Genomic DNA, 23,114 nt, shown 5'->3' with positions numbered 1-23,114 from the left:
CGGTAATTTCTATTTTCAGTGGCAATTTAATTGTCAGATTACCATGGAAGAGGAAATAGCGCATTACCCCTTCCTGGAAATTTATTTTTTGGGCACTGTAGGCCTGATTCTTACTTGTGCTGTTCTAGTGTACGTGAGAATCAGTTCCTATCCATATAAGGCTTTCCCACTTAGGATATTTAAATCTAGGCTATGAATCTCATTCTCACATTTATAGGTTTTTAAACAGACACCACCACTGTAATACGTGAGCACAATTCACTTGCATAGTAATCAGCATGACTATCATCTGCCATCTGTGGTTTGTTCTGTCTTTTGCAATACTGGTTTATAGTACCATTGATGTAGTATATCAACCCCACATAACAGCAGCCTAGGAAGTGCTAACTGAGAAGCTAATTACCACCCCAGCTGTGCCTAAGGAGCCAGTTAGAAATGGCTGCTATGAAGACTTCCACCCAGGCAAACTAGGTCAGCAGGTAGAGCGACTAGTGACTGCCTTTGAAGGCTACAGACTGGGAGACGCTATAGCAGGAGGGAGTGGGCTGAGAAAAGGTAATAAACAGGTAAGGTAGGAAGTAGTTCAAGGATGTAGAGAGGAATAGTTCCTTAATCCTTGTCTGGAGGATGTTGTCTGGGTTCACACACACACACACACACACACACACACACACACACACACACACACACACACACACACACACACACACACACACACTCCTCCAAGAGGAGGGAAGTGATGGTTCTGAAAGGTAAGGAGGCCTTAGTGAGGAAGAAAGGCAGAGGAAACAGTGATGTTATCTTGAGAAGTAGGAATTGGGGCTGAGGGCAGGGTGAGGCATGATCTGCAGACTGCAAATGTCAAACTGGGCTATTTTAACATTAGTCTGGTATATAAAGCACTGGAGGCAACTCTCTTGCTCCAGCAGTGCTGCTGAGTCCTCAACTGGAGTGTTGTGACCAGCTGTCCTTAGAGCAGGGGCGGGCAATTACTTTGGGCAGAGGGCCACTTATTGAGTTTCAGGAAGCCATTGAGGGCTGCATGACAGGCAGCTCAGGGCAGATTAATATTAATTCAAAATTGTTTAGTGGCCCTGTGGGCCAGATAGCATGGCCTGGCGGGTCACAATCGGCCCCCGGGCCGCATTTTGCCCACCCCTGCCTTAGAGTGCATCAGCGGGAGTGCACAGGCAGGGTGTGCTCAGGGCTGTGCTACTACCATGATGTAGAACAGTGATTCTCAACAAGACTGTCATGAGATCTGTCATGTTTAAGGGTGCAGCAGAGTGCTGGGCAATATTAGCACAGTTAGGTGTGCAAACATCTATACATGATTCACAAAAGAAACCCATTGATTTCAAATAAGAATTTATGGTGTCAAAACCATTCTGATCTGCTGTGGTCTTTCTGAATTCTTTGCAATAGTAATTGTTCTACTGTTTTTCTCCCATCAAGAAAATGGGATGCTTCTAAATTCAGAAAAGTTATGGAGGGGGAGCCTTGAGTCAGAAAAGTTTGAGAACCCTGGTGTAGACATACCCTGTGATATGCAGGAATAGAGGGGACCTCCCAGGTTTGTGAGTCTAATTCCCTATGTTTAAGAACTACCACTTGTCCAAAAGCGTTCGTGATAACATTCACAAAGCATCAAATACAAAAAAAGCCTTGAGTGTCTGACAGAAAAAGGGGTAGGAGAGGCAATAGTGTCATTGCTTGGCAAAATATACTTAAATGTCCCTAAGTTCACCATGCTGGCACCACAGAGGAAGCAAAAGTTCCTTAATAGTCCTTACCAGTCTGCCCTGACTTGACACTGTTTATTAGAACCAGTCATTTGAGCACTATATGAAGTAAGCAAACAAATGCATGCAGCAACCACAGGCATTTTTCAGGAAAAAAGGACATTGTGGAATGGGGAAAATTTAATATAAAACATAAATCAATATTGTAGAGACTGCCAGATTTGATGAATATTTTGGCTGTATCACAATGCTCTGTATTCTCTGCACAATGTGCATTTCATTTAAATGACTTTTTCAGAACGAATAATGCATCTTGGTGCAATAATCTAGAATTAATATTAAAAAGTGATGTGCAAATAAAAAATAGAAATGTCATTCACTGCAGGATGTGTTGAACATCTCATTAACCAGACTTAGAGATGTGTTCAGCACACAGAATAAACAAACAGAACCTAACCCTTTATTTTAAATTATTTTTACATACCGGGAAGTTTTGAAATGCCAAAAACCTCCATACAAATATTGAACAGGGTCCAAAGCATCTCTGTTAAGTGGCAGTTACCATTTCTTTTACATTTTTAATTGCTAGGTTGTCGGTAGTCCAGTTATTATTCTTAGGTTTAAGTAAGAGAAAGCTGCATCAAATACCTAAAAAGCATGCCTTAACTGGGCTCCCAGAAAAATGGACTCTAGAATCTTACACTAGAATTGGACGGGAACACTTTATGGGACCTAGAAAGAAATTTTAGAAAATATCTTTTTAGAAGATCTAGGGTTAGATCCTGTAAGGGACTTTGATGTATACAGATTAGGCATAGCTGCATTTAAAGTTTAGATGCTTTCCCTTGGAATGTCTAGGCTCCCTGTACAGTACATGGGAAGTGGTAATCTCCTAGGAATAGTAATCCAGAAAATGCAAATGCTGTTAGCTAGGAGGACATTTTGAGATCTTAAGTCCTGCCATTTTCAAGGACAAAGCCATGTATCCCTTTGTGATTCATGACACCGAGCCTCCGTCTGCAACGGGTAACAAAGGTCAGGGTGGTAATGCCTCTTTCTAATCCCACAGCCCAGTGGCCCAGAGTTTACTCTTTTGCCTGAGGAAATCTGAACCTGCATTTCACAGGCAAATCCTCTACTAGCCTGGAGGTGAGACGTTCTAGTGTAGGATTGTTTCCTTCCTGTTGAAGCTGTTCCATTTTGCAAGCAATAATTAACTAGTAATCAGAAATGAGTGGAAAAGTGAGCATGAGACTATCGCCTGTCGGACTTCACGCTTACCTGGGAAGAGGAATACCTGAGTTCCATTTTTGCTCTAGTGAATACTTCACATACAATACTTAAATATTCACCACCTCTTTTTGGTGTTTTATTCAAGGCACACAATAGATGTGTTTGGAGAATGCCTGCCAGGTCAGACTCCACAAATGAGGTAAAAGGGAGAGTACTTAGTTTGTGGATCCCAACATTACTTGGGCATCTACCATAGTCCTTCGAATTTAAAATTGAATTTAAGATACATCCATATTTTCTGACTCTCAATTTAAGAAAAGAAAAATCAAATAAAGACACGTATCCGTGGTGCATATACTAGTGTTGTATTTTTTTTTCCTAAACTTGAATTGAGGAGACAGACCATTTTTTTGAAGAAATATTTCATTTTTTAAAAGTGTGCTATATATTCAAAGGAATGCTGTCACTGTTGAGTATTGGTACATGCACTGGGCATTCTCAGCAGCAGACCATCAGAGGTGCCTAGGGAACTTGAGTGAGGTTTTTATGACAGGTGTTGAGTTTGGGGATTTAAGGATGTAAATTTTGGTCACCTATATCCTCACAAGGACTTGGATTCAGATCCAAACCATTGTCACAGGCACCTAATCAGGACTTTGGCAGAATGTAAGTACTTGGTCCTAGATAAAAAAGAGACTTGGTAGGGTGGATTTGCTTTTTAATTATAATTTGTGTCTTACTTCAGTTGCGTGATTCATCATAGTCCTGTCAACATTTAGGAGCCTACGATTGTTTTAGGCAATCTAGTACTTAAACCAGAATGGAGTGAAGTGTAAGAAATGTAGCTATTGTGCATGTTTGTTACAGCTATTGTTTTGAATATGAGTGATAGCACCTACATCCCACCTAAGGTCTTTTGGGATTTATAGATGAAGAGTCTGATCCTGCAGATGTACTCTGAATAGCTTTAATGGAGGAGGAGGTTCTGGTCCCCGCTCCCAGCACTGTTTATTCATGTGACTTTATACTAGAAGTGCACTGATAAAGATTTTCTTAGCCAGTACCCAATTATTAACCAGCCATATCGGCCAATACTGATCTGATAGCCAATTTACAGGGATGCAGCCTGGCAGCAGGGATGGAGCCATGGGAGGCTCATCCAGGGGTCATGGGGGCAGGGGGGAGGGGTGTTGTGGAGTGGGGTGGCAGCTCCCCACTGCTGCACGCACCTCTGGGGGAGGCATCAGGGGTGGGCAGTGGTGGTGCTGGAAGTGGGGGTTATGGGGAATTTTGAGGTGGCTATAGCCCCCAAAGCCCTCACTAGCACCACCCCTGCTTGGGGCCCCAGGGCTCCCAAGGGAAAGGCAGCAAAGCAGAGTGCCCTGAGAAGGGACAGAATTGGGGGGGATTTGGGGGGCTATGGCCACCCCAAAATTCCCCATAGCCTGCCCGTAACCCTCTTCCCAGTGCTGCTGCTGCCACCCACCCTACACAGCTGAGACCACCCCTCCTTGAGCGCAGCCCTGGCCTAGCCCCGCAACTGGGAAGAGGCTGGCACTGCCCCTGGCCCTAAACCCACAGCAGGCAGCTTGCCCTTGTCCTGCACAGAAATCCGGGGGGCATGTGCCCCCCATGCCTCCTCTGGGGGTGTGCATAGTGGCAGGGAGCTGCACCCCCCCCCACACCTCCTAGATAAGCTGCCCATGGCTCTGTCCTGCTCCTGGCCCTGGGGTTGCATTCACCGCCCTGACTAGACATGGCCTGCCCCTGCCTCTGTCCTGACACTGCCCCACTCCTTCCCTCACCGTGGGGGCCTCTATCTGCACCCCTCACACCCCTTTCCTCCCCCACACTCCCCCCCCCACAACTTATCAGCAGGAAGCTGCTCTTCAAGCTGCTGAGCTGGGCTGGGCTGGGCTGCATTGCTGGCCACGTGCTTGCTGCAGCTGCACATATGCATGCAGCATTTATTGGTGATGTTATTGGCGAAAAAAAAAGCCAATTGCCAATAATAATTTTCCTGTTATCGGTGCTGATCCAATATGTGACCAATCTATTGGTGCACCTCTACTTTATACTGTCTTGTTTATTATCTTCCTTTTTTTTTTTTAAAGGAAGAATAATCCTGAGGGGAGGGACCAAAGCCAAAATTCCTCCCTCCCAGATGAGTGCCCTCATCACTAAGCTAGAATCAAGCTCCCTCCTGCTTTCTCTCTTTCTGGCCCCATTAATCTTGCACTCTTGGCTGCACAGTGGTTTAGCTTAAACAGAAAGAATAGAGGTTGCTCCCACCCCATTTAGTCCATAGTCTGGTTCTTGTGAGAAGTGAGAGGTATGTGTTTGAGTCCCCTGATGCTGAGGGCCTAAAACCATGCTTCCCCACTACTTGGAAGAGTGCTGTAACATAAGACTCTTGGGTGAAAGAAGCAACACTAGTGTTGCCCTAACAGGTTCACAACTGAACCTGGAGTGTACAGTGTTTACATTGAATTCAGTAAGACAGGAGACCCTGGTTCAGCCAGGTGTTTCTGTGCTTGATCCTGAATTGATGGAGGCTCTTAGAGCATTTCTAAACATGCTTGCATGGCAGCACCAGGTGCTTTTAAAAGCACCTGGATCTGCATCGCATGCAGTCGTATAAGCAGTGTAATGAAGGTGTTTTAGTTCAAAAGCACACCGCCACCATTTTCTATGTACTGATATGCATTGTGCCACTTATACAACTGTATGCGATGCAGCGCAGCGTGTCAGCTCACGTGCGGAGCAGACTCAATTAATTGAGTCCGCTCTGCACCGGATCTCTGGTGTATTGCAGCTCAAAAATGTATGTGGCCTTCATGTTCAACCGTGAGTCATACACCTTGCTTCTCGAGAACAGATGTATGTCTGATCCTAATATTTCCTGCTGGTTAACTGTATGCACAGCACCTGGGTGCTCTAGATTGCATTTGAGAGGCCTTTACTATATTGAAATCCTAGGTACCTAACTCTGTTCCTTGTGATCACTCTTCTGGGCCAAGACAACTAGTCTCGAGGTGGTGTGTTTCCAAAGAGAAGGCACTTGCAAGATTAATTTGGATCGGCCTTGTTCTGTAAGTGTTTATATTTTTTAAATAGTGCAGCAATTGAGTTTGCTGGAAGGAAGGATTGTAGAAGCAGCAATTGTATTAGAAAATATTAGCAGGCTGTGAATTTTGAACTGGTAGATGTAGTATTTGCACTGAAACCTGCACTGGAACCTGCTTCTCATCTATTCAGAGAACTGAAACAGCACCACATGCTTACTTACTTTAACCAGCGCAGTTCCAGTGATGATCTCTCTCTTCTGGGCACTTACACATGTGGGGTGCCTGCTCTGACATGCAGGAAATCCAGATTGAGCTGGAGCACATAAAGTGACCCACTCTGGCAGCTTCGCGTGTCACGTGTATCAGCAGCACAGCACTTCCCTGTGCTGAGAAAATGGCAGTGGTGCGCTTTGAAATCAAACTCATTTGATGTGCTTTAGTTCAAAGTGCCCCACTGCCATTTTCTCAGTGCAGGGATGCGCTATGCCACTGATATAGGTGCCACACAGGTGCTTTTAATTAATGCGAATTGCTAATTAAGAACACCCGGCACCACATTGGAAATGCATGTATGCATGTAAAAATGCCCACTTCACTAACGAATGTTCCACAGATCGTGCTGTTCTCTCTGTCCATTCTCCTGTCCTTTTCCATTTTTCCTTGTGTGTCATTTTATACTTCTGACTTTCATTTATTAATTTATTTTTTCTGGCTTGTTCATTTATGCTGCTTTCTTCCTTGTCATATCTGTGTGTATTCTGAATCCATCTCTACTGATTTCTAACAATTCTGGGTTTAATATATATCTCTACTTTTCTTTATACAGCGTTCATAGTGGTTCAATATGGAACAAAAAGCAGTCCCCCCATTATACTGGTTGCCTCTGTAATATTGTAATGAAAATGTTTCTAAGATAAATGATAATTCCTTGAAATATCAGCAGGACTATTTCATTGCTCATTGGCTTGCATGTAAGCATTCAACTTTTTGGCCCTGTGAGCCAGCTGACTGGTACAGGGTCGATCTGTGGCCTGGATCCCTACGCCAGCCCTGCAAGTTGGGATCGGGACTGGGGGCCTGGGCCACCTCTGCTAAGCTCTTTGTGCATTGAGTCTTGCCATGCCTCCCTATGCACTGCATCTAACTCTAAAGGGCCACAATCCTTGGGGCTTACAAGGGGACCTGTGGGGAGCCCTGTGGGCTGGTTTACATGGTGCCAGGTGCTGGATCTGGCTTAGCATAAACATCCAGCTAATGTGATTATCCCAAATAACAGGTTATCAAAGATGATAGATTAGCTGACCTTCAGTAATACTCTTCTGTCCAGCTGAGGATGTTTAATTGGTGCCCACCACTACAATTTGAGTGCTAGCACAAAATAATAATTTAGGTAAATCAGTAGTCCATCTTGCATTTCGGTGCAGTGTTATTCCCTAGAGTATGCTGCCTGATTCCCTGTTAAAATGACCAAAATGTATTTTCTTAATTTTTCCTTTCCTACACTTAATCTTTCCTCTTCTAGTCTTGTCCACACAAAAGCATTATGTGACATTAGACCACAAGGTAATTAACACAGTATCAAATGCAACTGTGCAGTAAGTGTAGACAATCACTGTCATGCTTAACTTTTTATCAGGTAGTTCACCAGCTGGCATCATCAAGAAGTTATTTTTTCTCTACAAATGTTCAATATTGCAATATTTGACGTGCTCACATGGTGCAGTTTTCTAATGTAAACATGTCCCTATTTATAGCTCAACCAGTAAAGATATAAGGTAGCCCCAATGGAAGAGTGAATGGAAGCTGTATTAATGCTGATGCCAGTTTCAAGACTGAACAGAAAGATTTCCAGTTCTGGCTAATTTTGGTGTTGAATACAAAGATTTGTCCTTACAATAGATTCTAAGACATTTTTGATTTCTTAATTATTAAATGAGGCTGTCATAGTATGCTGTTAAAATCTAATTTAAATTAAAGACTTGGGACGTGTTTACAACATTGATGTTAGTGTCAGTTCACTGATGTGTAAATGTAGCTTATTTTTAGTCAAAGTACTTTCTGATAGAAAGTAGTAGTGGGAGTGGGAGAATTACAATAACTAAACATATACTATCCTCTTTCACTGCCAAGTGAAATCTTGACCTCCTGAGCAAACTATTTAAATAAATACCTCCCAATAGCCTGCACATCAGCAAATGTAAAGCTGGTGCATGGAACATTTTTACCTTGTCCAAGGTAGCTCCCTATTAAACAGCTAGAAGTTCTGAGTATTGAAATCTGACTTTTCTAAAGTACATTAGCCAGGATAATAAAAAGGATTATACATTCTGTTTTCAAGCTGTTCCACATGCTATTTCAGTAAGGGCTGTCCTTTGGACCAAAGCCCAGCAAACACTCCAGAATTGTCAGGAGGGCATCTTGCCATCATCACCATGTATAGTTTTACGTGCAGCAAACCTAGCAATGTGGCTGTAGGTAGTTCTTTACGAAACCCTGGGAAAAGAAGTAATTGTGATCCTGGATGATTTCAGTACCAATGTAGGAAAGGATAACAATCCTTGGGTAAGTACATTTAGCAAATTTGTTATTGGGCTAAATAATAGGAGTGGACAGCAGTTGCTAGAGATTGCAGTTGCCAGTGGCATGGTGATTGCTGATTCTTGCTTCCATCACTGGAAAAATCAAAGCAGACCTGGTGACAGGTCAAATGGTTTCCCTAGGTCTTTTCCAGCCACATTCTCCTTGGCAGCCAGTGGTCACTGATGTAAGAGTTCACAGAGGCGCTGAACTGGACACTGACCACTGCTTTCTTCTGATGAAAATGCATCTCCACATACATTGTTGCCAGTTAATGGACTTAACTGAACTGTCAGACGGCTTTCTTTTTCAACTTGCTCAGGGCTGTAGAAACATTAGAGATTGAATGCTGACTTCCTATGTCATCTGAGAAATGAGGTTTTAAGTCTTTGGTGCTAATTGCTGCTACCTTTTGCAACATCCACACAAGCCTGGACATTTGTTTCCCCAGGGACGAGAGGCAGCAGCCACCTTGTGTCACTGCTTCTTGTCCCCGGGAAACACCCATACCATGCACCCTCTGGCACGCCTGGTTACCCTGGGTGAGATAGGGGAGGCTGGGGCTCATAACTGTACTGGCCCCAGCAGCCTTACCTGGGGTCCTGGGGAGCTGCAGCTGTGTCGCTTCTGCAGCTGGCAGTGCTAATCTGTCTGGCTGTGATATTGAGCAGTGGACATCTGCTGAACAGTAAGGAAGCAGCAAAGAAGTTCTGGGGGATGTGGATGGTTGGCTAGTAGTGGCTACACCATATTTTCAGGAACTTTAATAATTCCTATTCAAATGATATGACATCAAGCTTTCCACAGAATTGCAGATCTTCAGAAACTTCGTTCTATCCACTTGATCGTATGGCAGTGAAACCTAGGTGTCAAGAAAGAATGAAGAATGATGTACTGATGTTTTACCATCTACTGTGCATTAAGTGGCAGGGCAAGTTGAGTAATCAGGACATTTGTAGCCAAATCCAGTAACAGGCTTCAACAGCATTGGTTTGATTTTGGCAGGTTTTTGCCGTATTAGAATGAAAGTCCCTCTATCAGGGACTGCTGCTACACATTCACTGACAATATGGCCACAACAGGCTTCAGTGGTACACAACAGAACATAGGAAAAGAGGCCTAGAAGGGATCTCAGGAGATCATCTAGGCTAGAAATAGACATTACCAAATGGGAAACCTCATCTTTTCTTACTTATGGAGATGCGCCCTAGAAATCTTGAGGGTGCATGTCTAAGTGGGAAATTCTGACTTTCCCTGCTTACAAAGACATGTCCCAAGATTCCTTGGGATGTATCTGTAAGCAGGGATGCTGGGCGGGCACTCCCAGGGCCTGGGGGGGGCTGATCCTGTGCAGGAACTCTTGGAATATGCAGGATCAGGCCCTTTCCTAGGGCATCAGGAACGTGCAGGCAGCTCCTGGCTCACTTCACTCTCCCACCACAAAGCGAACAGATGTTCTCCGCTAAATAGTGGCAAAAATAATTGTATTTACCTGAATCCAAGACAACCCTGAATTTAAGAAGACCTCCTAATAACTAGATTCTATACATGGAAAATGTATAAGTTTGATATAATTTTCCATGTACAGAATCTAATTATTGGAGGATCATCTTAAATTTATTCCCACCACTTCAGTGGGGAAAGCGGTGCTAGGGGCAGGCTCTCCACTCTTCAAGGGCCTAGTGTTCTAATGTCTGTTCAGGTGTGTCCAAGTAAGTTTGGTTGGTTTTTTTTCTACCAAGAGAACAAACTCAGGAGAAGTCTCCCAGATTTGAACAAGTGTACACAGTCTAAATCTACTTTGTGGTAATTTGAAGCCATTGCTTTGCATCATATATTGTGCAGAGAGAGAGAACCACTCCTCTTCTTCTTTCTGGCAACCTTTCAGATATTTGAAGACTGCTTTCATGTGTCCCTTGAGTCATCTTTTCTCCAGGCTAAATGTGCCTAGTTTTCTAAACACTAAGATCACTAGCAATGGACATAGAACATGACTAGCTGTCAGGCCATAGGCAGTTGGGGCTTGACACTAGAGAGTCAGGAAGGGCCTAAGCTAGAATTATGAGCCAGGGGGTGCAAGAACAAGAAGCTAGGAGCCAGACTGGAGTCGCAAGCTGGCAGGTAGTTTCCAAGGATCTGGCCTAGTCGACTGCTAGGTACAGCGAAGCCACCCAGAGAGGGATATGTGCTGTTGAGTAGTTTCCTGAGTACTGAAAGGGCTGCTGCTAATATGCAGGCAGTTATGCCCATGTAGGTAACTGGGGATAGCTGGAAGTAATTAGGCCACTGGAAGTCAGGTGCACTCAGGACCAGGTCCAGCTGGGAACTAGTCTGCCTGCTGCCATAAGCCTGCCCCCATCCCCCTTCCCGCCTGCAGCAAAAATAAAAATTGGCAGCTATGTCTGCTGCCCTGACTTCTGACAGTAGCTAGAGTCTAATTTTGGTGGCTTTTGCTCTGCAGAGAAACATATTCATTTGGGGGATTTACAGTACTTTGATTGTGATAGCTTCAAATTATTAAATCCCATAGTGAATAAAAGACATCACTGTTAGCAATTCAATTTTGTCCCCTTAATTAAGCTGACATCTCACAATAAGGTTTCTGAAGGCCAACTAGAACTCAGCTAGCTAAACCAAAGAATATCAGACTTGACAAGCCTTATATCTTTTTAGGTTAAAAAGGAAGCAGGAAGAAAACCTTTTCTTTTAATTTTTTTAAGTATCTTCTTCATATAAAAGAAAACAACAGCTAAAAAGGTTGTTGGGGAAACAAATCCAATTTTTGCAAGTACTTTATTTGAGAGTGATCTGACAGGAATAGTAGTTGCAAAACAACTGGTATTTTAAATCTAAATCTGCTCTACTTCTAAAACTTTATTTTCATTTTCTCCATATTAGCCTCCTTCTATGAGGGTTACTCATAGCTATAAGATAGCAATTACAGCCCATCATGTTGAATAACTTTCATTTTACATGTTAGATAAAATGTTGGATTCTTAATTTAATTTTAAAAATCTGATTATTAACCAAGAGTATACTAGCTATTGTACTGAGGTTCAGTAAGTAGAATGGTGTTAATTCCCTCTAGGCAACAAAATTTCAAATGATAAAGAAAGATCACAGGGGATTGGAAACAAGGGGAAAAGAATTGCCTAGGAATATTAGCACCTAGATCTTCAGTACTTTGCTTTACAGTGGGCATGTCTACACGAGATGCTAACTGTTCAGTAGCCGAATAATACTGCACAGTAGTGTGTAACATCACGGACAGTGCTAATATGCTACTGCAGAGTATTATTAGGCTACTGCACAATAGTGTCATTTAAAAGATGTTCACCTGCACTACTGTGCAATAACTCGTTATTGCTCATTTATTTAGGATGTGCCTATGCAAGTACTAAATAAATGTGCAGTACACTGCATAGTAGTGTCTCATGTAGATGTGTCCAATATCTATGAAAATCTGAACTTATTCTCAGGCTAATTGCCCCCCCCCCCCCCCCCCCCCCCGAAAAAATAAATCTTGAGCTAGGAAACTGCAGTCTAATGGATCAAGTGACTTGACTTTGATTCCTGCTTTGTCACTGGCAGACTGGGTGACCTTGGACAGGTTACTTTGCCTCAGTAGCATTGCCTTTCTTTGTAAAATGCTTTGAGGCTGCTGACGAGGAGCTGTGGTTTGCCAAAGATGCAGTTCTTCCTAAATTCTGTTGTTTTTTTTTAAAAATGGGATATAATCACCTGTACACAACAAATATGGCTCTTCTGTTTGACATCTCTTTATATACCCCCATGAAAAACCTGAAGTACAGTTTCAAAAAGTTCTTTTATTTATAACAGGAAACTTTGATTCCATATAAGTTTCACAAAAAATAATATTTGTACTGCATGGCATCTAATGCCATCCCTCTTTCAGCGTTTGGATACAAAACTTTCCCTTGAATGCATTGTTAGCGATTTTGTAACAGAAGGTTTCATCTGTTTCGACATGTATGGAATCTGTACAGTCTCACTGTGGTGGTGATAGCCATTAATTGAATCTGTGGTACTGGGGAATGGCTCTGCTTTTTTATCTAAAGCATATCATGTTTTCAACTAAATTCAGATTTGCACCCATAGGATCTCCTGTTCTTCCCAATGCCAGTCTGAATCTCTAGGTAACTTCACAGAAAGGAAGAAATGATGATAAAGCACCAGGATAGGGATTGAGGGGATTTTTTTTTCTGTCAGAACTGTATACTTTCCACGGGGGTTGTCAGTTTTAGAGGGCTTTATTCACATAGCCTAATCCCTCCTGAAGGATTATAGATTGTTACCGTAAGGGCTACTGGTGGGATTTCAGGGGGGAGATTCTAGGTTAGTTCATGAATAGCTGAGGGAACCCAAAGCCAGTTCTTTGCTGCTGAACATCTCCTTCTGCACTCATTGCTGTGAACACACCAAAAGCTCATATACTTGTTAAAATGTTCCTAACACTCCCACTCCCGGTCAGCTTTATCTAAAAGTTCTCTCCCCAACCAAACTATTCTTTTATCAGCTGTTTTCTGTGGCAAATTGAGTAAAAAGACTTTTCCCTTTTCTCAAGTAAAGTCCTTTCCCGTGCCCAGCTTTTCTGGAGGCCTGATTGAGTGTACAAGTTCTTCTTGAAACAGTGTCAGGTTTTTTTGCAGCTGGAAGTATCCCAGGTAGTTCTGCAGTTCTTGGTGTCACAGTTTGCTAATGAGAGAGGAGTTTTCTACTGGCTGGGTTTCGAAGACATTAAGGGGGAGGTGCTTTCAAAACCCTAACATAGATTTATGCAGTGGTGCTCAACCTCTGACTTTCAGGGCTTCACTCGGGTCCAGAAATTTGGCAGTGGGGGAGCAGTGGAAGCATTAATTGCCATGGCATCACACTGTATTTCCAAACCCAGGGGCAGTCCTGCAGGCTGGATAGCATAGCCTGATCATGCAGGATCATGTCAATGTATGGGGTCGCTTCCTCGTTGGATCCAGCATGTGGGGTTGGGCTGGTGCATTGGATGGGGTTATGGCCAGATCCAGTGTGTGGGCCATGGCAGGTTGCAGCACATAGATTCATAGATGTTAGGGTCGGAAGGGACCTCAATAGATCATCTAGTCTGACCCCTTGCATAGGCAGGAAAGAGTGCTGGGTCTAGATGACCCCATCTAGATGCTCATCTAACCTCCTCTTGAAGACCCCCAGGGTAGGGGAGAGCACCACCTCCCTTGGGAGCCCATTCCAGACCTTGGCCACTTGAACTGTGAAGAAGTTCTTCCTAATGTCCAGTCTAAATCTGCTCTCTGCTAGCTTGTGGCCATTATTTCTTGTAACCCCCGGGGGCGCCTTGGTGAATAAAACCTCACCAATTCCCTTCTGTGCCCCCGTGATGAACTTATAGGCAGCCACAAGGTCACCTCTCAACCTTCTCTTGCGGAGGCTGAAGAGGTCCAGGTGCCCCAGTCTCTCCTCATAGGGCTTGGCCTGCAAGCCCTTAACCATACGAGTGGCCCTTCTCTGGACCCTCTCCAGGTTATCCACATCCCTCTTGAAGTGCAGTGCCCAAAATTGCACGCAGTACTCCAACTGCGGTCTGACCAGCGCCCGATAGAGAGGAAGTATCACCTCCTTGGTTCTGTTTGTCATGCATCTGCATGATAAAGTGCTGTTAGCTTTCCTGATGACTTCATCACACTGACAACTCATGTTCATCTTGGAGTCCACTAGGACTCCAAGATCCCTTTCCGCTTCCGTGCCACCAAGCAGGTCATTTCCTAGGCAGTAGGTGTGCTGGACATTTTTCCTCCCTAGGTGCAGCACTTTGCATTTCTCCTTGTTGAATTGCATTCTGTTGTTTTCTGCCCATTTGTCCAATCTGTCCAGGTCTGCTTGTAGCTGTTCCCTGCCCTCCGGCGTGTCTAGTTCTCCCCACGGTTTTGTCATCCGCAAACTTGGACAGAGTATACTTCACTCCCTCGTCCAAGTCACTGATGAAGACATTGAAGAGTATTGGTCCAAGGACCGAGCCCTGCGGGACCCCGCTGCCCACACCTTTCCAGGTCGATACCGACCCATCCACTACGACTCTCTGGGTACAACCCTCTAGCCAATTCACCACCCACCGGGCCGTGCAGTCATCCAAGTCACAGTCTCTTAACTTGTTTACCAGTACGGTGTGGGATACCGTATCGAAGGCCTTCCTGAAGTCTAAGTAAATGACGTCTACCCCTACTCCTGTGTCCAGGTGTTTTGAAACCTGGTCATAAAAAAAGACTAGATTAGTCAGGCATGATCTACCTGCTACGAACCCGTGCTGGTTTCCCCTCAGCATAATTTTTTCCTGCTGGGCTCTCGCAAATGTGAGCCTTGATAATTTTTTCAAAGACTTGAGCCAGGCCAGTGCGTGGGGTCAGATACAGATGGATATGGCACATGAAGCAGGGCCAGCACCCCAGATCACTCCCACAGACCAACCCCATGTGCTAACCCCACACTGGATCTGGCCCACAGACCAACCCTGCCCATGGGGTCTGGCCTGTGGACTGGCCCTACACCACTAATCCAGCCCATGGGGCCAGAAGGTTGAACACTGCTGATATAATGAATGAGAGTGGTGATTATATTCTTTCCTGAATGTTGACATTTATGAATCTGGTTGCCTTTCATATTAATATTAAAAGTACTCCATAAGAAAGATAGGTGCTTACTCATGAATCGCTGGGCTAACTGTAGAGTGTGATGTATTTGGCAGTATAGCTAGAGAATGAATTAAGAAAATGTAAATGAAAGCCTTAAGAAATATTTGTTATCACCTGCTGAACAAAAGACACAGCTAATTTGTGCCTGGTTTGAAACAGTGCAATTGGCCCATCATTGATTCTAGCAATAAAAGCGATCACAGTCGTGATTACTACAAATTTCTAGGCTCTTTTGTATAGGAGCAAATGTATTAATTATCCTACCAGTTGGACAGTTTAAGGCTAAATTTTTCTCTTAAAATACCTTGCTCACAACTTTCAAGCCTGTAAAAGGCATATGTGTACTGACTAAACTGAGGTAACAGACACATTAAATGATAAACTGCTATAATTTGTCTTTTGTCTGTGCTCGTATAATTTAATATCCCATCCTCTAACACACAGTATATTATACAAGAATGTTTTATTATCACTTATAGCTCATTGACAACCCCACAAAGATGTTATATTGCCTTACTATACTGCTTTACTATACCTGCGTGATGCCAAGTTGACAGAGAAGCAGGAGAAAAAGAGCAGAAGAAGTATTAAATTAAGTGGTTAGGTAAAAGGTTAATAGAGAATCTGGTTCATCATGGTAGAGAATATGATTCACAATGTACCACTTCTACAAAGTATCCAAACTAGGGAACTGTATTTGTTCTACTTCACATCTGAACGGTGTCTTTCATTTGAAAGTCAAAGAATTTTTCAGGCGTTAACTTCTTAAATATCACAACACAGCTGTAGGGTAAGTATTAGGGCCGTGCGAAATTTCACCGGCCATTTCATTGTGACACTGTTTCGACTCATTTCGAGGTTGAAACAGCAACATCAAAATGAAACGAAGGGCTTCGAAACAGCCTCAAAACAAAATGAGGCTAGTTGAAACCTTTTGAATGTCAAAACGTTTTGACCATAGTGCTGGGGATGGGAAGTCAGGCCAACTGGGCTGACTTCCCGCCCCCAACCCGATCTAACCTTGGATAAATCACCTGGACTGAATGTTTCTAGGATGGAAGACACAAGAACAAGTTACTGCAAGGTAAGCTAAGGTGTGAATTTATGCATATTGGTATTTACCACAGAGCAGGCAGTGTGCAAGCTCTTACTCATCACGCAAATAAACAAATAAACACACAGTAATTGGTCATCACAATAAATAAAGCTTTTCTCACACAATAAATGTGAGGGAACTTACCTAGTTTTCTTTGAGAGGCAAATTACCTGACATTTATTGTGAGGGAAGTGTACACACGCAGGGAGGTTACTCCAGAGTAGCTGACACATTTTACGTTCATACCCTACCACAACTCACAAGAACTTGCCTCTAGGGCACTCACCCTTTGCCTGCTAAAATGTGCCCATGCCGAACTTGGTCTGATTTGACTGAATTCAGTTTTGCCGTTCACTTCAGTAGGAGAAGTTGGGCTAATGCTGAACATCTTTGGAAATCCCAGTCACCTCTTTGTGCACACCTGGTCCCCATTGGTAAAAAGGGGATAATACCATTTTGTTCTGTTTTTCTATTTAGCTTCTGTGTGAAGGAACTGAATCCCACTATGTATATTCAAGCTCTGGGGCAGCAGGATGCCTGGAGACATCTTGATGCTACCTACCGTAAATACAAATAATAACCAGTATATTGTGTTGTTTTCAACATATTTATCATGGTTAATAACTTTCATTTACTGTATTGAATTACAATGGAACCAGAAGTTTTATAAGTAAAGATTTGTGTCTTTTAATATTTCATCTAAATAGTGGAGAGGCAGCTAATACTATGATTAATTTATTTATATTGTAAATTATAACTTTTCATCTAGCTGTGTTCTCTTGATACAGATGATCACTCTTTTTTCCTCCATTTTTTTCTGTATCCTGTGTCCCAGTTTTCTGTAAGAAATATGTTAATCTGTTTCACTCTACTTCTGATTGTGATGTGACTAATAATTTAAGATCTATTATTAGATCTCACCACACTGTTAGTAAATGTCACATTGTAATTTTAAAGCAGTGTGAAACTATTTTAGGATATTTTCCCTAAAGCTGTTAAAAGTAGTAGCCATTTTGATGTTTCAGTCATTTCTGAAGAAATAACTTACTTGAAAACGTATTAGTTCTTAATAAAACTAAGTGGGTATAGAATTTTACATGTAATATGTGAATTGATCCGAAATGGAGAATAACGGTGACATTTGGCTTTTTTTAAAGAAATGTAATAACTCCAAGAGCTAGAGTAAATTTGATAGGATTGCAATATGATCTAATTGAACATTAGTTTAGCTGCTACTTTTGGCATGTGCGTGGGAGTTTGACTCAAAGAATACATATGCCAGATTCAATCCTTTCTGCTTTGGAAATGCTTCAGTAGAATTTGTTGTATTAATTATTGCTGATGTGGTTGTGTGAATGCACCCTAAACGAGGATTAGGTTCTTGCTGCCAAACTCTGAATAAATAAATAACAAAAACCAATCCCTATGCTGAAGAGTTCACAGTCTAGGATTTAAGCTCTACACAACAATTAAATAGACAAATGGGAGGAATGGAGGTCAGAACAAGGCAACTGTTGAGGCAGGTATGTTTCCTAAGTAATTGCAGGAGTCTCAGGGTCTGATTGTATTGTAGATCTCCCCAAACTAGCTTAAGCTAGTCAGCTTGGATCCCAGAAGCAGCGTAGCTGCAGCAGCACAGAGCTTAGCTGAATATTTACCCAGTTTCTCAAGTAGTCTTGAGTATTTACCCAATCTTTTAAGTAGCTTTTGCAGCCTGCACTGAGCTCTCTGCTTCTGTAGCCAACCTTACCTGTAGTTTGAACTGTCTAGTTTACATCCCGCTCAGATATGTCACCATTATGTTGTAGTCATAGCAATGAATAACATGGTAGACTGCCTTTAGCAGTCAGTCGCTACCAGCTGGCAGAAGGCAGGGCAATATGGCACTTAAGAGGTAGAAGCTTTCGTAGGCGACAGCCTACTTTATCAGATGCTTCATAGCATAGCATGTGTCAGCTACTTCATAGCATCTGATAAAGTAAGCTTATGTTTCTTTGAGCCAGGTAATCTCTAAGGCTAGGGACAGATGTTGCACACAAACTGGTTTAAGTGATCAGAAACTAGTTTAAACCTGTAACAGAACAGATGTTCAGTGCACATAAACTAGTTTGAAAATGGCTGAAACTGGTTTGAGATAAGTCTGGTTGAATGTAGTATCAGACTTAACTGATTTGGGTCAAACCGGTTTATGCAATGTCTGTCCCAGACCCCTGAGTGTCTTACATAGACACCTCTCAGCATTAGTCAGCAGACTACATGCTGGCTATGGTCTGTGCTGTGGCATATGGGACAAAGACAGAATCAACAGGTAGCTGGTCATGTCCCTCTGTTATTTTCTTAACGGGCTGATAAACACTGAGTTAGGGGTGATAAACACTGTTATCAACAGTTTGCTGGGCCGGTCAGGAGGGGAAGGAAACCCCTTCCTAATCAGTGCATCCTGCTGGAGCCTGGCCACACTGCCCTCAGATCAGCACCATAGAAGGGAAGGGAGGGCTGCTCTAGCGCAAGATATTCAGAGATTTTCAAATATGAATCCTTAGGATTCAGAGAACATGTTGTTGTTTTCTTGAGTTTTTTTGTAACAGAAGAATTGCTTTATTATTTCTGGCACTTTTTGAGGAGTGCTTTGAGTCTAACAACATTTAAGGATCACTGTTCTTAAGTGCCACCCTGTCCTGCTTTCTGCCTGACTTCAGTCTAATATGGCTGACTGCTTCTCTCTACCAAGTGATAGTGATTGTTATGATGCCTGTATTATATAAAACGTAACTTCTTTCACTCCTGTGTTGAATAGTCTTTTGTAGACCTTACACCTATTGACTTTATTAGGAAAGAGATCTTTGGGGTGTGTGGGTGTTAGGTTTTATGACAGTAAAGAAGGTGTTAACATGGGATTAGAGAAAGATGGAAGAAGGGTTAAGTAAGTAAGTACACATGAAATTATAAGAATTTATTTAAGGGAAAATGGAAGCAGAGGAGAAGGTTAGCTCTCCTTGGGAGCCTAATTTAATATTCTCAAGACCCTATAAGTCAACGGACACTACTAGTGGCTGAAATAGAGTCTATCTTTAAAAAGTGAGACCTCAGGAATTATAGACTAGCCAGCCTAACGACCAGTCCCAGAAAGATGTTAAAATAAATATAGAAACAACCAGTTTGTAAGCACCTAAAACATCACAAGGTCATAAGTAACAGCAAACATGGATTTGCTGAGAACAAATTATGTCAAACCAACTTAGTTTCCTTCTATGCCAGGTTAACAGGCCTTTTGGATATATTTTAAAATAGATGTAAAATATATGAACTTTTGTAAGTCTTCTGACGCTGTCCAACATGCTGTTTTCATATGCAGATTAGGTAAATATGTCCAGATGGAACTAGTGAGATGGGTGTGCAACTGGATGGGTAACCATGTGCAAAGACATGTCAGTGACTCACTTTAAACCTGAAAGGCAGCATTAAGTGGGGTTCTAGGGAGATCTGTCCTGGGTCTGGTACTAGTCAATATTCAATGACTTTCACGATGTGATGGAGTATACATTAAATTTGCAGGCAATGACAAGTGGGGAGGGTTTGCAAGCTCTTGGAAGGACAAGATTAAAATTCCAAATGACCTTGAGAAGTTGCCTCAGATAAGTGAGAAGCAATTCAACAGAGACAAATGCAAAGTACAAGACTTTCTGTAGGAAAAATCAACTCTGTAAATACAAATTGGAGAAAAACTGGCTAGACAGTAGTTTTGCAGAGAATGTGTTAGGGATGACCACAGATTACGAACTGAACACAAGTCAACAGTGTTCTATAGTTGTGAAAAAAAATGGTATGAGAGATGTAAACAAGTATCACATGTAAGATAGTTGAAGTAATCCTTACATTGGTAAGTGTTGAGCTGGGGTTTTTTGTTCACTTTTGGACACAATGCTTCAAGATGTATGTGGACTAATTGAAAAGAATCCACAGGTCTCTCCCAAAGCAATCTAGTGTCTAGAAAATAAAAATTATGAGGAAAAGCTGTTTAGTTTAGAGAAAAGATGTCTTCAAATATGTAAAGACTGTTGTGAAGAGTAACGTTTTATAAATTATTCTCCTTGTCCATTGAGGACTGGACAAAAGGTTATAGGCTTAAATTCTGAAATGGAAGACTTAGGTTAGTTATCAGAAATATTTGCTAAATGTAAGGATAGTTGAGCACTGGAATAGGTTATTTAAGGCAGTGAGTGCCAATATTTTTGGTAGGCATGCCAAAAATTAGTCCTACACCCTCCCAGCATGCACTCCAATCCCCTCCTTGTATCCGATCTGCTGCTCTGCCTTCTATTCTTTGCCCTTTCTGTTCCCTGCCTGGTTTGCTGCTCATTCTGTTTCCTGCTCTGTGCTTACTACCCAGCCTGCTTCTCTCATTTTTGCTTCCTGCCCTATCTGCCATTGCCCTGCTTTATCCCTTCCCCAATCTGTCTTGTGCCACTTAACTGCTGCCTGTGCCACTTGTGGAATGTGTGCTGCAGTTCGGCCACCTCTGGTGTCAGGAATTTCCATTGCTGGAAGTTTCTAAGAGGAGGTTAGACAAACTGGTTAGAAATTGCCTAAGCAGAACTGATTCTGTTTTGGAGCAGGAGAATAGTCTGGATAGATGACTTTTCAAGGTCCCTTCCATTCGTACACTCTGTGATGGTGGTCCTAATGCTGCACACTTTATATCAGTGTAACAGTGCTTCTGCTACAATACCCTATTCCTCCAACTTGAATGAAATAAGATACAAGGCTGCAGTGTGTGTGTACTAGGGATTGTGCCAGCACAACTAAGTTGGTCATAAATATTGCTATTACATCCCTAACTGATATAGCTATGTCAGTAAAAGTTTTTATGGAAGACTTGGTCCACATGTTAAAAAATGCAAAAGACACCATTCTTTTGAAATAAAGTATGTCTTTATTTCCTAGGGGTGATTTAATTAATTTTCATATATGCATTTTTATCATGGCAAAGCTTGCACAGTGATCTGAATTGAAGTCTTTTGTGCCATCACAGTTAGGAGCATAATGCCAAAGACATCTCAAAGCTCTGTAACATTGCATTTCTTTTCAGGTTAATTGCCCAAATTCATGATGAGTTGTTGTTTGAAGTGGAAGATTCTCAAATTCAGGAGTTTTCAGGTTAGTGAAAATGAAAACATTTTTTCTTTTTACAATATTTTCAATTTTGATTTCTTAAAGGATAAAAATTTGACATAAGAATAAGAATCATATTGCTCTTCATGATTTTAAAACACGTACAATTCAGACTTCTGAGGCTTTTCCAACAGTGGCTGGGTGATGCACAATATCTAAAATACTGTAGCTTATCTGGAGCTAATCAAAATACTGCATAAATGAGTGAACAAATCCTGATAAGAAAAATAAACACAATGTTTGGATCACAAAAATGGTAAAATAGTAAAGGTTTCTGTGAGGACTTGAAGGACCTGAAAGAGGGAGAAAATAATTTTTAAATCAGTGATTTGAAAGAGAAGGACAGTTTGATAAATTTAAGGAATGCATAAAGAAATAATGGAATCATGAATGTGGTTAATTCTCATTGATTTCATGGTCTTTTTCCTGCTTTTTGCATTGGTCTTTCATGATGGAACTTTTTATACTAGGTTCTAGCCTAAATTTGTACTTCCTAATTTGGGGTAGTTCCAAGCACTCTTCCTTAAACCAGAGATTCTCTGCATCTGGTACAAATTTAGCTAGGCAGTAAGGGGCACTTCTTAGGCTGCCAGTCCCTCCTCTAGTGAAATTATTTTTGAGAGGCACTAAACATTGATTCACAAACTTCAGTCGAGTACAAAGCTCAACAATATCCTCTTTGGCTAAAATAATCTGCATAAAGTCACACATAGCTTCTGCTAAGTGGCACATGAAATATTTTCCACTGTAACCTAAGCTTTCCAAATAAAAATACGTTGACCTTTCTTTGTTGTGTTAATTTAAACAATGTTATTTACCTTATCAGTCTCATTTAATAATTTATTCCTCTTATACATAGTATTTTGGAGTTGAAACATTTAACTCTCCATGCAGTCTAAACAAAGAACCTGAGAAATATTTAAGCACATTTTATTGGGGGCAATGTTAGTGAATTGGGTTAACACATTAACACTTGGCCTCTCAATACTGGAGTTCAAATCTGGCTTTAATTATAAAGCCACCATACAGTTCAGCACAGATTGCCAGTGGGGCCTCTCCAGAGTTCCAGAACTGGATATAGAAGTGCATTGTCTGAGATCTGTGGGCCAAAATGCATGAACTGTTACCACACTATTTAGGTCTCTTCCTATTAGCAATAAAACTAATAACATACTTGCCACAAGGTAAAGAAGTATGTGTATGTATAATAGCATAGAGTCTGTATTTATTGGACTAAAATCTGTTTTTTACACTGGTTAAATCTATAGTAACTCCAGTAAAATCAGTCAAATTATACCAGTTTAACTGAGAAGAATCTGGCCTATCGAGTGAGCAGTAGTCTTAGATTATCCCAATATGTAACTAATATTATAAATATGTAACAAAATAACACCATTTAAAAAAAAAATTCCAATATAATAAAAGTCTTAGTATTTCCGTCAGTGTGTCTATCTGTCCCTAACACTGGGGGCCAACTATGCATGCACCCCAAAGAAAGCAGGTGGCAATTGGCTGCACAGCCCCACCC

At 41.9% G+C, this 23,114-nt stretch overlaps 1 protein-coding gene across 10 annotated transcripts in view; it reads left to right on the top strand.

Moving 5' to 3' along the window:
* The window catches only part of HAUS3 (HAUS augmin like complex subunit 3), a 250,406-nt gene that overhangs the window by 212,229 nt on the left and 15,063 nt on the right, over nt 1-23,114 (top strand). For 9 of the 10 annotated variants that reach the window (XR_009459687.1, XR_009459688.1, XM_059721496.1 and 6 more), the window contains one exon: nt 21,504-21,571. Coding sequence is in view for 7 of the 10 variants with exons in the window: in XM_059721496.1 (XP_059577479.1) it covers nt 21,504-21,571 (68 nt within the window). In the remaining 3 variants the exon portion in view is untranslated. Of the gene's footprint in view, nt 1-16,891; nt 16,955-21,503; nt 21,572-23,114 lie in introns of those variants that run through there. The other variant, XM_059721501.1, reaches the window with a different exon arrangement.

The sequence above is a fragment of the Alligator mississippiensis genome, chromosome 2, assembly GCF_030867095.1.
Source record: "Alligator mississippiensis isolate rAllMis1 chromosome 2, rAllMis1, whole genome shotgun sequence".
NCBI classification, from domain to species: Eukaryota; Metazoa; Chordata; order Crocodylia; family Alligatoridae; genus Alligator; species Alligator mississippiensis.
This window is presented reverse-complemented; position numbering and strand designations above follow the sequence as displayed.